The sequence below is a fragment of the Stigmatopora argus genome, chromosome 8 (assembly GCF_051989625.1).
Source record: "Stigmatopora argus isolate UIUO_Sarg chromosome 8, RoL_Sarg_1.0, whole genome shotgun sequence".
NCBI classification, from domain to species: domain Eukaryota; kingdom Metazoa; phylum Chordata; class Actinopteri; order Syngnathiformes; family Syngnathidae; genus Stigmatopora; species Stigmatopora argus.
Genome location: NC_135394.1, coordinates 12,744,011 through 12,762,466, shown reverse-complemented (window position 1 = coordinate 12,762,466; position 18,456 = coordinate 12,744,011). Strand labels below are relative to the sequence as shown.

The 18,456-nt window shown below is 41.7% G+C and overlaps 1 protein-coding gene and 1 long non-coding RNA gene across 8 annotated transcripts in view; one reads left to right on the top strand and one right to left on the bottom strand.

Annotated features, from left to right (window-relative positions):
- The window catches only part of tle2a (TLE family member 2, transcriptional corepressor a), a 55,722-nt gene that overhangs the window by 17,498 nt on the left and 19,768 nt on the right, over nt 1-18,456 (top strand). For 3 of the 7 annotated variants that reach the window (XM_077607011.1, XM_077607012.1, XM_077607010.1), the window contains 15 exons: nt 5,117-5,180; nt 8,314-8,358; nt 10,561-10,623; nt 11,447-11,551; nt 11,853-12,069; nt 12,852-12,868; nt 13,408-13,503; nt 13,592-13,636; nt 14,203-14,364; nt 14,636-14,762; nt 15,450-15,655; nt 16,897-16,976; nt 17,138-17,387; nt 17,960-18,207; nt 18,301-18,448. In XM_077607011.1, the coding sequence (XP_077463137.1) occupies nt 5,117-5,180; nt 8,314-8,358; nt 10,561-10,623; nt 11,447-11,551; nt 11,853-12,069; nt 12,852-12,868; nt 13,408-13,503; nt 13,592-13,636; nt 14,203-14,364; nt 14,636-14,762; nt 15,450-15,655; nt 16,897-16,976; nt 17,138-17,387; nt 17,960-18,207; nt 18,301-18,448 (1,873 nt within the window). The remainder of the gene's footprint in view (nt 1-5,116; nt 5,181-8,313; nt 8,359-10,560; nt 10,624-11,446; nt 11,552-11,852; nt 12,070-12,851; nt 12,869-13,407; nt 13,504-13,591; nt 13,637-14,202; nt 14,365-14,635; nt 14,763-15,449; nt 15,656-16,896; nt 16,977-17,137; nt 17,388-17,959; nt 18,208-18,300; nt 18,449-18,456) is intronic. The other 4 variants (XM_077607017.1, XM_077607016.1, XM_077607015.1 and 1 more) reach the window with 4 other exon arrangements.
- Nucleotides 15,861-18,162, bottom strand: LOC144078711 (uncharacterized). The gene is made up of 4 exons (XR_013301291.1): nt 17,936-18,162; nt 17,145-17,302; nt 16,810-17,026; nt 15,861-15,994 (listed from the first exon to the last, which is right to left on the bottom strand). It is a non-coding gene; the product is annotated as an uncharacterized LOC144078711 (long non-coding RNA).

Sequence of the window (18,456 nt, the reverse complement as noted above, 5' to 3'; positions counted from 1 at the left end):
CGTACACACATACACAGGCTACTCCAAGTGAATGCTGGTGTGTGTGTGGTCTGCACAGAGGCTCTTCAACCACTAACATGCTACCACTCGTGTTTGAAGCGTTTTCTACTCTTCTTTGCGTGCATCCCAAACCGCTTTTATTTATAACAGGCAAACACACACCCATGGTGTGCGTGTGATGCAAACGTGACAATTGATGTGAAGGAAAACAATGACTGGGGATATTTGCAGCATGCCTCAACTCACTATCAGGGGGAGAGTTAGCAGCGGTAATAGAAGTGGAAGGTGGGAAATAACTCATTGGCTGTCAGGGACAGACTTTTGTTCATTACGAGCTCAAAAAGTTCAAATGGATTGGTGGTCTATTGGTATCAATCACAGCCACACTTGTAATGCATAATACATTTTTAAAGAGGGATGCCAAGTAGTTGTGCAAGTTACCTCCAATGTGGAAAGTCTTGAAACTTTGTAAACACAAAGAAAGTATTCATTAGAACTGGAAGGTGCAACAGATAGCTGGCCCTAAATGTTAGTGTTCTCATCGTAATCCTTTGTAGTTGAGTTGACGTTGTCTACTGAGCAAAATAAGTGTGTAAATTCTCGATTTAATCAACTCGCTATGGTTAAATTGTATTTGGGAGTGGGGGAGTTCTGTTGTTTAGTGTGTTTGTGTGGCCTGACAATGAGTGCAATGGCACTTGGCCTGCTGCTGTGTGGCACAATCCTTTGTTTTGTGTGTGTTTGTTGTGCACGCCCTTGAAAGATGATGAAAGTGTACACAAGCAAGTTGGGTGGGCTTCAGTTTTGTGTATGTGTATGTTCGGGAGAAGTTTTTTTTTCCAGTAGATGTGTGGAAAACGGTTGATCAATACTTAATGAGATGTAAAGTGAACAACCGCAGACCCGCAGGCCTGGATCCTAAACGTTTCTCCTGTGTGCGTGTGTGTGTGCGTGATTACGGTAATGTCGCGATCAATGGGACTGAGTGTGGACTGATGTTTTTCACTGTGAAAATGGGTTACAGCCTTTAAATGCGCCGTTTGAAACCATTTAAAAAGGGTTTTAGTAGCAGTGTCGTGAGAGCATCCATCAAGCTAAACCCATGACTCGTATCATTTCCATAATTATAAAATGAAATGAGTTGTTACTTATTTGTAAATTCAGCGCCTTTGTGTCGTTGCCAGGTGACAATTTATAGACCTAATTAGGAATGATTTGTTGAAGAGGCTAAACATTAGTTGAAGGGCTATATCCATATTTGTCATTGCACACATGGGGAACCTCCCAAAGCCTCTCGACAATTGAGGAGCATGTTTATTTCAAACTAAACAAGGACTAAACGTTGCAAAATCACATTTTATCACAGCGGTCTTTGATGGCAATGATTGTAGGACTAGACCACATATTGTTATAATTGTACAAGCACAAAATTACAAGGATCCAATTTGACAACAGCAAAAAAGGGAGGGGGATCATAATGGACTGTATTGGCTGAGTGTATTGTATGCTTGAATGGCGGTGCACAATATGTTGTGAAGATAGCTTTGTTGATATTAATCGTTTCTTTTGCGAAGTAATTGTGTCAACATTGACTGAGTGCAAAGATGTTTGGCAGTCGTGAGCAGGGTTTGTACGTCTTGCTGCTTTTAAAACTCCTAGCAAATGAAAATGAAAGTAAAAAAAAGCAAAGGCTGGAGACTGAGATGACATTTGGCACATTTCTTAAAGTGCAGCTTCTCAATTAACTGCTTGAGGTTGCTTCCTTCTGACCTCGTGTGTGTGTGTAAGTGTGAGTCTGTGTGTGTCTCTGTTTATCCAGCAGGTTTGTTGCTATGTGTGGGTGTTGTGTTGCCGCCGTAAATACAGAAGTTTTCACTAATGTACACAGCTTTTTCCAGTGATGTGTGCAAGCCCGCTTGCGTGCATGCGTGTTCATCATCAATGCAATACAGACTCCTGTGTGAAAAATAAAAATGACGGGTTGCAAATTTGTAGCACATTCAGCCGATCACGTTATCTTCTATCAGTGCCAGAGAAAGATTGGAGGCACACAAAAGCATGGCGCATACACCTGTTTTCCTACTTTCTTCCTACCAACTCATTAAATGTGCCCCAACTAAAGACTACCATATTTTCCAGACTATAACGCACACTTTTTTGTCATAGTTTGGCTGGATCTCCGACTTATATTCAAGTGCGACATATGTATACATTTTTTTCTCTTTGACTACTGACAGCCAGTCATGTTTTTTTAGCTTATAGTTATCTTAAAACTAGTTAACAGATTCATAATTGGTCTGTTGTTCTACATTTTGCTATTGTTACTTGAACATATGTTTGTTCTTGGTTTCTGATAAATGAACAAAAAATGCTCTCCCAAAAATGCGACATAGTACAGTGGTACCTCGACCTACGATCAGCTCTACCTACAACATGCTCGAGGTACGATGAAAATTTCGATCGAATAATTCGCCCGCGATACGATCAAAATTTTGAGATGCGACCAAGCCAGGTGGCCATGACATGAGAGGCTGTTTATCATTGTAGTGCACTGTCTTTTTTGTCGCATCTCTTTCGTGTATAACAGATATCTACTAGCACTGAATGATTTATTCAGACGAGTTTCTCCGCACATGCGCGGGCAACAAGTGGGCTTTCTGGGCAATGAAGTATACTCGTGCACACAACACCCATAGGCAATGGCACCCTTTCTCAGAATAAAACTTCATTACCCACAATCAATACGTAGGTAGGGTGTTATTCCTTCCTTAGCCTGTTAGCTCCCGCAATCGCTCATTCAAGACTACTTCTCGTTGGCAAGTGGTCGTGCGTTATCCTATTGTGAGGACATTTTTGTGCATCATTTTCGGAATATTTTGAAGGGAATACAACATCAAACAGCCCATCGATAGCGAACGTGAGGGTGGAGGCATGGCAAACAGCTAACCCGCCCATAACGAAGGTAAAAAAAAAACAACAACAAAATTAGAATTCAGTTTTGTGTAAAGTTACATTAAACATATGTTTGAGTGTGTCTGTATAATTTAATCCAAGTTAATTTAAATTTGTTTGTTGCGTTACGAGTGCGTTGTCGTGGAAAGTCCCCCCGGCTCAGATGCAGCTATGCCCCTGTCCTGCCTGGTGCTCTTTTTGCAGTCTAGCCTAACATAAACGACCTGTCACAGCTGCTCGTGAAGTAAATTCCTTTTATCTTGGATACGTGAAGAGACTTCCCGCAACTACGCTTTCATTCGGCGCCCTTTGTTGGTAATGAGACGTGTCTCACCTGCCCTTCGCTTCCTCTTCCTTACACTATATTTAATTGATTTAATGAAGTTCAGTCCTTGCAATTTTTTTGGTCTCCTCTAACTACTAATAATCGGGATTGGTCCGGAAAAACCCATAGTACCTTTCCACTCACCTAAAGTCAGATGACCTTATCTCAAACCACTAATGAGCGCCAGAATTTGCCCAAAATATCCCCAAAGGAATTTGCATCACGTTATAATATCTGTCAAAGTAGAAGACCGACCGTCCTACAGTCCAATTTCTGCATGTTTGCCAACTGCTCATCAGTTCTCTGTGAACCCAACTTTCTGGAAGTATTTTCCCTCTGTCAAAAGCAAGAAACCTATTGATTTTCGTAAAGTATCCAGCACAAGAGGGGGAGGTAGCCGGCGTGCGCACAGTGCACACTTGAGCTGAGAGGCAATTGCAGTGTAATAAAATCTATAAGGTGATGGGGGGCAGAGTGGGAGGGGTTTAATCCTTACACCCATCCACCTTTTGGACGCCACCGCCTCCTCTTTCTTCTACTGCTTGGCTCACTCTCTTCCCCTGTTCCCCTTTCTCATCCATGGTCTCGCAATGATAAATGAGTCAATTATGTGCGTGTGCGTGAAAAGAGAGCTGATGGGGCTGTTATTACCTGTTGCTGCTGGGGGGGTGGGGAGTCAATGTTGCCGTATTAATCATATTCTAATTTTCCTCCTCCGCGTAACTCACCCGGCAGACACGCATCATCAGCGCGGACACCAATGCGCTGCACACCTCTGCCCCCACCTAGCAATTCTATTTGCCGCCTGGAAACAAATCAGTGTAAACTGGCCCAAAACACCCGTCTCTGGGGAAAGGAGGAGGCTACACTTTGCTATATGAGATGCAAGGCATGTGTGTGTATGTGTGCGTGTAGAGAATTGCATGTCCTTTTGCAAATCTGGCCAAAAGCATTATCCAATTTTAGGGGACATGGGGGACCTGTTGGGCCGTGTGGTGAGACAGAAACGCAAGAGATATAGGACTCGTGGGAGTGCTGTTTGGCCGCCTCATCTGTGGTTTGTGCGCCCGTGTGTATGAATCTGCGTGTATCTTCCATTCAGGAGCGCACATTCAGCAGAAGAGTCGTAATTAGAGACATGGGCGTGTATTTGTAGCCCTTTTAGAGGGCGGAGGAGTGCAGATTGTATATTGTTCTGGAAATTATATGACATAGGCTAATTTGTACAAAGGATTAATAGGGTCATAGATTTTTTTTAATGAGTAACGATGCGCTTATCAAACATTTCTAATTGCAGTTTAATTGTACATTGGCAGTAAGAAAAAAAAGACAAATGGGTCACTCTGTTAAAAAATAAAAAAAATCCTTGGTGTCAGGCCCGTGAGACTAACCTCGTTTCAGTGGGCATTATCCCCTCAGTGTTTATGTTGGTCTTTAGTTGAATTTTTTAAAAAGTGTATAACCAAAACTGTAGATTTTAACCCCCGCTTTCCCTCCTGACCAATGTTCCCTCTAATTTTTTGTTTGTTTGGGCAGAAAGACAACCTCCCTGAGCACACCGAGTACCGGTGTGAGCAACACACACCAGTATCTGGTGTCTACTACACATAAATGATTTAGTAATAATAAAATGTAATGATTAATATCTATGAATGGGCGGCCCGGCGGATGAATGGTTCGCGCGTCGGCCTCACAGCTAAAAAAAATAATTGGTATTTTATTTTGTGCGCTCCATATGATTTGCTGTGCGCAGAGAAAACGAGAGTAGTGCGCAATTGCGCACACGCGCAGTTTAGAGGGAACATTGCTCCTGACCCTTGGTGTTTTTTGTCATTGCAGTTTGAAGCTGGAATGTGAGAAACTGGCCACCGAAAAGACTGAGATCCAGAGACACTATGTTATGGTGAGTCTTTCATGTGCTTACAGCTGCTAAACAGTCACCAGAAAACACATTCAAGACCACACACACTTATGCACTCATACGTTCCATTGGGGAGTAAACAGGATTTATTTGGGTGTGTGCAGCTGGACTTATGGGTTAAACAAACCGTGTGTTGTTTATCTTGCGGGCGCGTTGAAACTTTATCCATTAGGTGTTTGTTGAGCTTCGTCAAATGCATTCCTCCAAATATCCCGTGTTCACCTGGAAATTTTATGCCAGTGTTTGAATACTTTTTCAAAAGACATCGATTTGTCTCAATTAAAGTCATTATTAATGGGATTACTCTCGCCGAGGAGAACCCACACGAGAGGTTTCTTTATAGCTGTTTCAATGAAGGATTGACTTAAAAGTCGTTTTCACGACGCACAAAAGCAAATAAAGCTGGATCTGCAAAATGTAACGAGATCAAGATGATGTATTCATTTTAAATACAAGTACAAAATGAAACGCCTAAATATTAGAAAAGTGAATGCTCATAAAGCACATGTGTCAAAGTGGCGGCCCGGGGGCCAAATCTGGCCCGCCGCATCATTTTGTGGGGCCCGGGAAAGTAAATCATGAGTGCCGACTTTCTGTTTTAGGATCAAATTAAAATGAAGAGTATAGATGTATATATTAAATGTCCTGATTTTCCCCCTTTTTAAATCAATAATTGGAATTTTTTAATAATTTTTTTCTGTGTTTTTAGTTCAAAAATCATTTTGTAAAATCTAAAAATATATTAAAAAAGCTAAAACAAACATTGTTTTAGATCTATAAAAAACTGAATATTCAGGGCTTTTAATCCAGTTCTTTTAATCCATTTATAAAAAAATAATCTAAATATTATATCTAAAATGGTCCGGCCCACATGAAATCGAGTTGACGTTAACGCGGCCCGCGAACCAACCCGAGTCTGACACCCCTGTCATAAAGCTTTGTAAAAATTTCCGACCATACCACTACTTCTCTATCAATGTGCCAATTTCACTAACTGATCTGAAAATTCATTTATTATGACAAAAAGCTTGCCGTTTTCTCGTGAAACACTGATTAGAAATGACAGTCAGAACAATTCAATTCTAGAATTTAATTCTAAAATCTACTAGGCAGCAGAATGCACCAATAACTTCTGTATATTCACCTGTTGCCCTTCAATTGCCAGAATAATCACTTTATGTTCAGCAAAATAGCCCCAGCATTCAGTCGAAATAAATATAATCATGAGTAAATTGAAGGTATTCCCATGGATCTTTTAAACAGATGTCCCTTGGCCCATTAAAGGTTGGGAATTACACGACAGCCCAGTTGTGACTTATTTCTTTGGTCGTTATGGCAAGCTCAGCATCTGTCCACATTCAGGACTGGCTGAATAAAATATGCTTTTTGATCCGATGCGTGAAATTGATTATTGATGAATCGCATCTTGAAGCAACTAAGGCAAAGTATTTCACCATTCTTGAGCGTATAATGCGACGTCACGGCCACAGATGCTCAGAAAATTACGCAAGTATGGAAATCTTGGTACGAAAAACTAATAAAGCCTAGACGTTTTCTGAGGTTAATCTGCATCTGCACTTGGCTGCGAAGCGGCTCTACCATTAGGGTAACACTATGTGAAAATTTGAGTCCGCTCAGTCAGCCTGCCATCGGAACCCCTTGGCACCACAGCTGAACCGGTTCCGGCTGCCAAGAACTCACTTGCCCCTGCCAAAAACCGCTATGTGGCATTCCTGGCACTGAGCTGGGAATTGTGTATCTGTTACGGCGGGGCTGTTTTGGCTCTCGCTGAGAAAATGGGGTGTGTGGGTGGTGAATAGGGGTAGCTGAGGTCTCCTCTCCTGGCGGCTGATTTGGGGAGGGGGGGTTGCTAAGCAACAGGCAAAACTTGGCACACCAACTGTCAAGCGGAGCTGCCAGCTGCCAGGAAAGGCATCTTTGATGGAAGCACAGACAAACAGCAACACATACACACCTGCATGGCTGCACACACACACACACAAATTGTGCCAAGAAAGATGTCTGCAGAGAGGCAACCCCCTGCCCATCTCCTCCTTCCATCCTGCCAGAATGTTCTGGCTCTCCAACTTGCCAATCTCCTCTCTGAAAAACAAATGTCAGCCTGTCACTTTGCGAAGCAGACTGTAAAATACTTTCTCTTTTCCATCCAGAGAGAGAGAGAGCGAGAGAGAAAGAGAGAGAGAGGAGGAGGAGAGAGAGGAGTGCCACCTGTCTCTTATTGGCACTCCGCTCTCTCCTTTTGTCGTCTTAGGAAGGTTCAAATAGCTCAAATTAGACGTGATTATTACAGCAGGCCGACAATATGTATTCCTCCGCGGTGCTACTCACCTTGAGGCCTTGGGCTCATTTTTGGAGTACTAATGACTTTCAATGTCTGGGGTAACATTGCAACTTTTTATTTTAAAGAGCTTAAACTATGTGTGTTTGCAGGGGGGGCATAAAAACATCTTTAAATGCTAAATTACATTGTGGCACCTGATTGGAAATGTTTCTTGAGCAAAAAAATTCCAAATGAATGTATCATTGTCAGGTTAAACCAATGTTAAATATTCATTCATTTTCTGAACCGCTTATCTTCACAAACAAAGGTTGCGGGGGGTGCTGGAGTCTATCTCAGCCAAATATGGGCACCAGGCGGGGGTCGTGGCCAGCCAACCAGAGGATACAAGGAAACAGACAACCATTCACAGTCACAATCATACCTATGAGCAATTCAGAGTATTCAACCAGCATCTACTGTGCATGTTTTTTGGGGATGTGGACGGGAACGGAGTACCCGAAGAAAACCCACGCACACCTGGGGATAAGATGCAAACTCTACACAGATCCCAAAACTGCGAGGGCAATGCACTGCCCACTCATACAGTGGGATGCCTATTCACTTTGTCTTTCCTACACAACCCACTCATCAATAGCCACACGATTCTTATTAGAAACACCGACCCACTGATACGCCCACTTTTCCATGGTCAATCACTGCAAATAGATTAAATGTAATCATCAAAAATGCAATTTGGATGCAGTCAGCCACATATGAAGCCTATAAAGACACGGTAAATGTGTGTTAACGACAAACTGTTTGCGTCTGTTGCAGTATTACGAGATGTCCTACGGCCTTAACATCGAAATGCACAAACAGGTGAGAAGAACGTCACATTTGTTTATTGTCTTTCTCCTGGAATGTCCCTCTCTCTCCCTGTCCTTCCTCAAAAATCCTCGTTTAACGGATCATGGAATTCGTTCCTCAAACAGATGAGACAATTTCCCTGTACCTTTTTACAGGCCTGTCTGTCATAATGCCTTATTTCGTTTCTTTTGTGGTCAGCTTTATTTCTTCTTCTTCATAATTCCACATTTCTTTTGCATCCTGTCTCTTTTTCATTTGCATTTTATCTTCACTTCCTCGCAGACATATACAGTATACATGCTGGGTTTCACTATAAATCAGGTCACTGCTTTCCTGCGGTCGACTCTTTCTCTCACTCGCTCCGTTCATTTCACCATCTCAATCGTTTCCCTTTTGACATGTCACAGAATCCCCCCACTCTCCACCACCATGTCGATTTTCCTCCCCCTGCCTATCTCCCTCCCTCACTCCCTCCCCTCTTTTTTGGTCTCTTTCTCCTCGCCCTCCTACATCGTCGCCTCATTGTCACACTTCCTTGCCACCCAATCCTCCCCTCTCTCATTTCATCAGCAACACACACACACACACACACACCTACCTTCCCGTTGCGTCCTCCCCCCTCTTCATCCCCTTTCTCTCGCTTGCTCCTGTCCTTTCCCTCCCCCTCTCCTCCCTCCTGAAGATGTCATTTAGTAGTTGGAGTTCTCTAACAAGAAATCATTGTGTCTCCCCTGGGCAGGCGGGGCCAAGGGATGGTGGGGCTGATGGATTGGGAGGAGAAGGGGGGAGGTGGGGGGGTGTATGTGGCCAAATAAGAGGAATGAGAGAGTGGGAGTGGAAGAAGAAAAAAAAAAGGAGGGGGTGGAAGTTCAGTCCAGCGTCAATAAATCACTTAGGAGGGAATAGGGATGTGTGGATGTGTATACATGTGTGTGTGCACACCCCCACGCAAACACACACCTTAGCACAGGCGGGCTGTCAACTAGACAAACAGCCTCTAGCCATAATGATGTTGTCATGATCTCTGCATGCATATCATTACCGGCCCTAACGGTTTTGATGCTAAACGTGCGCGTTTGTGTGCGCGCTGAAGCCTGTAACGCTAATCAATAATCGGCAAGGGAGGAATGGAAGGAGGCAAACATCAAATAAACGCACAGCTTGTTTTTCGCAAGACTATTTTTAACTAAAAGCAGATTAAGGGCTATGTTTTTGCTGGTAACCATGGCGACTGGTTTTTGGAGACCAAAACAGCATTGGGTTGACAGGCTTTCTTTATGCCAATGTGTTACTAACGGTTATATTGGGTTATATTCGTGCATTTCAATTAGAATATGGAGACGGTTTATTTTTGCACCTGATTGTAGGATGCGTTAGAGCAGGTGTCATTTGGTGTTCATCTCTTAACACTGCAATTATTGATTAATCAATTTATTCTTTGTGTTTTATTTATAAGGTTTGAATTGTCTTGTATAAAACTATTACGTGCCCCAAAAGGGATGAGGTCATTAAGCACAATCATAATTGATACATAAGGCCGGACGCAATACTTTATAAGGCACACTTTCGAGCAAATATTTGTAATGTCTGTTATACTAGCCTTGGGTGGCTGACGCGTGCAGACTAGAAAGAGGAGGAATTTATATTGAATTAAATTAAAAGCCGGATTTTTTTTTTTGTATTTTACATTCTATTCATGCTTTGATTTATAGAGTGCGACATTTTCCCCAAAACAGCCAATAGAAACACTTTGTTTTTGTCCAATATGTTGATTAATGCTGATTATTGTCTGCATTTTACAAGGCAGTAGAACATTTAGACACACACACACTCAGTCAGAGTCATTGACCCACAGCATGAAACTCACACATGCACACATACCCAGGCTTGAAGAATGTAAACTCATGCACACAAGATTGGGAATCTGTTTTTTTTTTTAAACACACGCACCCTCACTAGCAGTGTGATGGGGTGTGCGCGCAAATGTGTGTGTGGGCAGGCTGTGGCCACAGCAGATGCTTGCCATGAATATTTTAGTCCAACTCCCTGGCAAAGGTTCCATTTGCATGGACCAGATGTAAGGAGCTGAAAAATTTACCACACGGGTGTGGGGCAGAAGGAGGTCACAGTGAACGTGGGTCTGTCTTTGTGTTGAAATTGTTTCTTCTTCAACATATATATATATATGTATTTTTTAATTTTTTTTACTTTCAGACGGAGATTGCCAAACGCCTGAATGTGATCTGTGCCCAACTCATCCCATTCCTATCACAGGAGGTGAATGCACACACAAACAATCGTACACACACACACACACACAAGACACGAGGAGTAAAAGTATTTTTTTTTTGCCAAAATGTCTACACAGACCAATACCTACATGACAAATATCATGACAAATAGGTACATGGCAAGGACTATGCCTCAGCAAGATAGAAAGGCAAGAAAAATATGACAAGTCTGATGGGTTGGGAGGATTTCATCGTATGAGATTTATCCAGTCAGATTATCCGCTCATTAATATTGTGAATGCCAAGGATTGTACAACAGATTAACTATATAAAGGGCGCTTTTTTTCAGGTACCATGTAATGAAGAAATTAATCGAAATGAGCCTTATTGGGGGCTATAACTCATGTATTTCTGGTTTTATTCATTTTATTATCATGTATTATTATTTATTTTGGGTGAATTTTGATTAAAAACATGGTGCCTACATACAGGTAGTTCACTTTTAGAGTCATGTAAAACACTCTTGACCAAAAAGTGCCATGTCTACGAATATGGGTACCATATCTTTATGGGGTTATGTTTTTTAAAATTGCCCTTCAATGTGTTAAAGATAGAAAAACACACTAATAACAGGGGCAAGGTCATTCAGTCATTATATTTTGCCAAAATACAAAGGTGTGTGTTGCAATATCACAATGTCCAAGCCAAGACAAATCCACTTGCGCAAGACTTTTCAACACACTCATGAATAGCTTTTCATTCTAAACCACTTTGAAGAGTAGTATAACAATATACACAATTAATATTAATGAAAGCAAGTACTACAACATGTCCTCTGAGTAACCTCTGACTTTTTTTTCCTCCCACAGCACCAGCAACAGGTGGTGCAAGCTATGGAGCGTGCCAAACAGGTGACCATGGGGGAGTTAAATGCTTCCATAGGGGTACGTGGGCTCCCCCCTCTGCCTCATAGCGTGTGTACCTTATCCTGTACCCTATCTCCTTCTTTTTCTCGACTTAAAAAATAAATAAATTCATGAGGCACTCTTTTGTAAGCCCAGTTCACACCAATTGGCTTTGGTACTTTGCTCTGATTGGTCGTCAAATTCTCCCATATATGTTTCATCGGCAAAAATGGCACTTGTTAGGCCCCGTACCCTGACCTCTGCATTTCTCCCTCTGCACTTTCGGCTTTCCTACTCTGGAATGTCTCATAATCGAAGCACCTATAAGTCACTCGTGTACTTCCACTTCTCTACTCCTCCACCCTTGCAGCAGCAGCTTCAGGCGCAACACCTTTCTCAGCACGCACAGGGTTTGTCCATGGGGCCGCACCCGTCGGGACTGTCCCACCCAGGTCTGGCGTTGGGCGGGGGCTCCGGGTTGCTGGCCCTGTCGGGAGCGCTGGGCGCGCAGCTGGCCGCCAAAGACGAAAGGGCTCACTTGGAGGCTGTCGCGGCGGCGGCGGCGGCTGCCGCCGAACAGCATCGAGGTAAATGCGTGCACTCTTGCAACTTGTGAGTGCAGTAATCCCTCGATTATCAAGACCTCACTTATTGCGAATTCACTACTTTGCAATTTTTTTCTCCTGCTATTAATTATTCAATTATTAGTATTTTTTAAGTTCATAAAAATGTGAAACCCACTGAACCTCTCAAGCGGAAGCCACCCTTGCCACTTGGATGCAGCACTGAACTAATTAATTTTTTAAATAGGGGCGATTTTTCGATTATCGGCCATGTCTGGTCTTCATTTACTGTGATATTCGAGCGATTACTGTAAAATTGCTTGCGTGGCTGTGGTTATATCTCAAATAATTTGGACCTCAAGGCCTCTGAAATGCAGTGAAATACAAATGCGTTTCAGTATGCCCCCAAAACACAGCATTTTTGATAGAAAAAGTGTTAAATTGTATTTTACATATTAAAAAAACAATGACTGTATGGACTGCCTTTGTCAGTCTACAATGTACATTATTCAAAGGGCAAAGCTGCCAAGGATTTTCGGTTTGGATGAAAGATGGTGTTGAATTTTGATGACTGGCCATAGAAGTTGGTGATAAAGCTAAATGTCTCCACAAGGTCAAGGCGGGAGCTAATGTGTGTGTGCACGTGTGTGTGTGTGTTTGATGGTTGCAATGAAGAGTGAAGACTTGACAGGTAGTTCATTTGTAAGGATACAGAGGAATGCTGTCTAATGGCAAATATTTTCTTTGTGTGTGTTCTTATTTTTGCCGTCACGTCACCCATCATCACGTCTGCCTGGGAAAAACAGACCGGGAAGCAGGACCGGTGAGTACATTGAGAATGGAATAAAGTTACAAAAAATCAGCTTTAACCTCCTAAGACCCAGACGAGCAAGGCATGCATTTTTATTTTCTCTTTGTTTTTTTAGGCTAATTGAGACCTGCTGATTGTAAAAACAAAACAAAAAATATTTTTACATAATGTAGTTTCTGAGAAAAATGACGTCCACATCACGAGTAAACGCCAGGCCCTTGCAGTCCAAAATGTAACATCTTTGACAACCAAAAATGTGGGTCATAGGAGGATAAATATCTTAACTAGTATGTTTGTTTAATTTCACACTAGATGGTTTAGAGCAAAATGTCTGTTTACAGTAGCCTTTAAAATGTGTATATATATTTTTTTAAACAAAGTTTGGGTCACCTTAGAGAAGTACCTCAAGGGAGCAAAGGAGATTAATGACTAAGAGATGGCGCAGGATATATTTTGGGTACAATTTTAGGCTTGTCCATGTTTCATTGCGCTTACTCTCACCTCATTATCACTTCATTCCTTTCTTTCTTTCCTTCTTTTCCTTCCCGCAGAGCTCTCTGTCCAATGGGGACAAAGGTCGCCCAGCAGACTACCTCAGTAACGGCAAGAAGAGGAAAGCGGATGAAAAGGAATTTATGACAGACTATGTGAGCAGCCTTTATTTTTATTTTATTTTTTTAAATACACGGTACTCGACCTTGTAATTCAATGAATCCCAACTCATTTTTCTTGCAGGGCAGTGATGCAGATAAAAGTGATGATAACTTGGTGGTTGATGAGGTTTGTACGATTTCCAAGTATTTTAGCAGCACTTTATATATAGGCAATGTTGAACTTAACACTGTCATTTTTTAACTATCGAGAACCTGAGTTTGTATTAGTTGTTTTGTAGCACAATTTTTTACGTTTGGACCTAATGGAAATTAGCTTCCAACTTGAATCTAGTGCGAACGTCTCTCAATTTCTCATTTTTTTGAATAAGTGCACATTCTAAATAAGCTTTATCTTGCAAAAGATCTTTATAATTTTACTAGTAGACATTGCAGCACAGTTATCAATGAGGGCATAGCTTTGCTTTAATAGTGATTCCCAAAAAGTAAATTCCCAAGTCTGAGAGTATTATAGTTAACAGATCTTACAAATAATCTCAATAATTGACAAATGCAAAGTGACACTAGTTGTAGAAAACACTTGTTTTACTAGCGTTTTTACGATCCACTTCCTCAACACTTCACTGTATTTAATAAGTTTTAGCTTTTCCACATGAAGCTGTTTTTCTTCAAGTTTCTTTTGACACGTAGACTCTCCACAAGTATGCTAAAAGTCTCTTCTCCCTGGCAAACCAGGACCCGTCGTCACCCCGCAGTGTGCAGTCTTACTCATCCAGGGAGAACGGCTTGGACAAGATGCAACCCTCTCGCAAAGAAGGCCCCCCGCAGGCCAGCCCCACCTCACTCGCGTCCTCAAGTAGTGCCGCGTCACCGTCGCGTGGCAAGGAGCCTACACAGGTACCACATTCAATTGTCTGGAATCTCTGTCCTTAGAATTCGTAACGTTTGACGTCAAAACTTTCCGTGAAACTAGCCGCTCCCAACATATCATCGTCCAGGTCTTGAGGAGTTAAGCAGCCCCACACCATCACTGACTCCACATGTTCTTCTGTAACTCTTAGTATTTAATTTACTAGGAAGAATATCATTTTGTCTTGTCAATGAACATTTTTCTTAGAGCAAATGGTATTATTATATTTGTGTGTTGTTGTGTTTGCTTTCTGTGCAGAGAGAAAAATCCAGCACACCAGGTATGAAGCCAGGTACCCCAATGTCCCAAGAATCCAACACCCCTGGACCTAGTGGACCACCACAATTCAGACCCATCCCTGGCAAACCTGGCGTTGACCCATTAGGTAAGAACTCATAAAAATAATCGTTTTCTGAGTTTCTCAGATGGCTATCAACTTTGAAATTGAAAAAACACATTTCTAAGTATAGAAATTCAGATTGCTTGTGGGAAGGAACGCTGTTGTAAACCAAAATATTTTTTTACAAAGTATTCATCCCTGATTTGCTTAAAACTAGTTTTTCTTCCTTCCTTCATTACTATTTGTCTACTACTATTTGTTTTGTATTGACTACAAATGATTTATCCTTCGTAGAGCTTGTTTAAAAAAATCATTTAGAAGTTGCATCCATAGAATATTATTGGACCTGCCTATGTAATTGGCTGCTCGCCGGCATTGATGTTACATGATGCGTGAATGCATCCACAGCAGTCATTATAATGGATGGCAGCCATCCCTCCCTCTTACAACTTGGCCACAAATGGACCCTGTTAATAAGCGACTGTGGGCCAAGATGCAATAAATGGAAAGATTAGGAGAGTTGATTGACTGCTTCATAATGAGCATGCATCGATGGCTTTTCTTCTGTCAACGCTTTTTTTAAACACAGTCGCTGTCAACTGCCTGTGTGCGACAGAACAAAGACCAGCAGGGGGCACTGGCGTTTTATCTCTGCAATCGCTCCTTCCTGGAAGGATGGAGATGGATCATCATTGATTCGCGTGAGATAACCTCAGTTTTTTTCCCCCACAGCTCTGGGTCTAAGGAACCCCTTGGTCGTGCAGGGGGCGTACCCTCCGGGGGCTTTCGGTCTGCCACCTCCCGGGGTCAACGGGGACCTGCCCGGGGCGGCAGCCTATGGCGCCGGCCTTCACCTGGTGTCCCCGCAGATGAATGGAGCGGCGGCGGCTGCTGCTGCCGCCGCGGCTGCAGCGGCGGGCTATGGGCGCTCCCCAGTCGTAAGTACATGCCATTTACCTATTATGGGGCACTTGTTTAAGCCATTTATGATGCTAGACGCCCAATCCTTTTGGACTGGGAGAGCACTCATTGGGTGCCAGACCTCCAGGTAAAAGATAGATTAGGTGAGTTGTGTTTTAATGGCAATGAAAGATGAACATACACAGGCAGCCCTTTCAGTTTAAATGAATTGAATGTTTATTAATGGCAGAAAAATAATGATACAATCCATGGTATAGCAGGGAGGTGAAGGGTTCCTTAGCTATGGTAGGGCGTCCGCTTGGCATGCTAGAGGTAGTTGGATCGATTCCCGCATCCTCCAAGTTGTCACTTTACAGCTGAAACAGAAATGTGGTGCACCAGTCAATGGCATAGTAAGGTGGGTGGCTTCCTTAGCTCACATGGTAAGGCTTTACACTTACTATGTGAGATATATATATATAGCTATTTATATATATATATATATATATATATATATATATATATATATATATATATATATATAGCTATATAGCTATATATATATATATATATATATATATAGCTATATAGCTATATATATATATATATATATATATATAGCTATATATATATATATATATATATATATATAGCTATATATATATATATATATATATATATATATATATATATAGCTATATATATATATATATATATAGCTATATATATATATATAGCTATATATATATAGCTATATATATATAGCTATATAGCTATATATATATATATATATATAGCTATATATAGCTATATATAGCTATATATATATATATATATATATAGCTATATATATATAGCTATATATATAGCTATATATATATAGCTATATGTATATATAGCTATATATATAGCTATATGTATATATAGCTATATTTATATATATATAGCTATTTATATATATATATAGCTATGTATATATATAGCTATATTTATATATATAGCTATGTATATATATAGCTATAGCTATATATAGCTATATATAGCTATATATATAGCTATATGTATATATAGCTATATGTAAATATATAGCTATATATAGCTATATGTATATATATAGCTATATGTATATATATAGCTATATATATGTACATATATACATATTTACATATCATAATTAAACAAAACTACTCACTTTCCCTTGAAATGGTTATGACCAACTCAACAAAAATGACTTTGTAAATGTTTTTGTAAAGTTGTCAATCTTGTCTCCCCCACACAGGTGGGCTACGAGTCTCCGCACCCCCACATGAGAGTGCCAGGTTTGCCGGCCAGCCTTCAGTCGGCCGCCTCTGGAAAGCCGTAAGTTCTTCCGTGCTGGGATCCTCCAGCTATTTTCTCATCTGCAATGACTCCATATGATAACAGGCTTCAAATCAAACCTTGGAATTCAAGTCACCAAGGTTAAAGACAATGACATTTCAATCATGCATGGGCTTTTTTTTTTCATCCACGACGCCCAGGGCTTACTCGTTCCACGTGAGTGCCGACGGTCAGATGCAGCCGGTGCCCTTCCCGCCGGACGCTTTGCTGGGTCCGGGCATCCCTCGTCACGCCCGGCAGATCCACAGCCTGAGCCACGGCGAGGTGGTTTGCGCCGTCACCATCAGTACATCCACCCGCCACGTCTACACGGGGGGAAAAGGCTGCGTCAAGGTCTGGGACATCAGCCAGCCGGGCAGCAAGAGCCCCATGGCGCAGCTTGACTGTCTGGTCAGTCTTTTTAAAAAACATCCTACAAAATCCCTTTCAAAACACAGTCAAGAACTTTTGCGTTCATTAAATAATTTTGACAATACTTGACAAGGACTTTTTACGATCAAAAATACTAATACCTTTTTTTATCTTAATCTTTTTAATGTATTCTCAGATGAAAAATACATCAAAACAGCTAGTTTTGAGAAATCTTAAAAGGATTAAGACAAATCTTTTCATTGTGAAGTTTCTAAAATATTTTTCCATAACTGCAGAACATGTACAACAGGGGATTCATTAAATTGGAGAATAGTAGTTTTAGAATCCCTTATCCTCGCAAGGGTCTTAGGATGAAGTAGTTGTTCAAAACAAAGTAAAGAAAGGATTTTAAAAATATCACTGCATGACTAAGTTTCCCAATTCTGTGAAAACTGACTATTACTCATGAACAAAAACCTGGGTCGAAGTAATATGAGAGTACATCTAATAACATACAAATATGTAGCACACCTGAAATATATATTATTACAATTCATTGAATTTTTTTTATCAATTGAAAAGCTCACCTTGTCCCTCCGATGTTCCGTCAGAACCGTGACAACTACATCCGCTCATGCAAGCTGTTGTCAGACGGTCGCACGCTGATCGTGGGCGGCGAGGCCAGCACGCTGTCCATCTGGGACTTGGCCACGCCCACCCCTCGCATCAAAGCCGAGCTGACGTCGTCGGCGCCCGCCTGCTACGCTCTGGCCATCTCGCCCGACAACAAAGTGTGCTTCTCCTGCTGCAGCGACGGCAACATCGTGGTCTGGGACCTGCACAACCAGACGCTCGTTAGGTACGGCCAGACATGACGCAGAAAGCGTGCACCGTTTACATGGAATAAGTCATTCAGGCAATAATTATAATTTTTTTAAATCACATTTTCCAGACAGTTCCAGGGCCACACGGACGGAGCCAGCTGCATCGACATCTCCAACGACGGCACCAAGTTGTGGACGGGAGGACTGGACAACACGGTGCGCTGCTGGGACTTGAGAGAAGGACGCCAACTGCAGCAGCACGACTTCACGTCGCAGGTACCCAC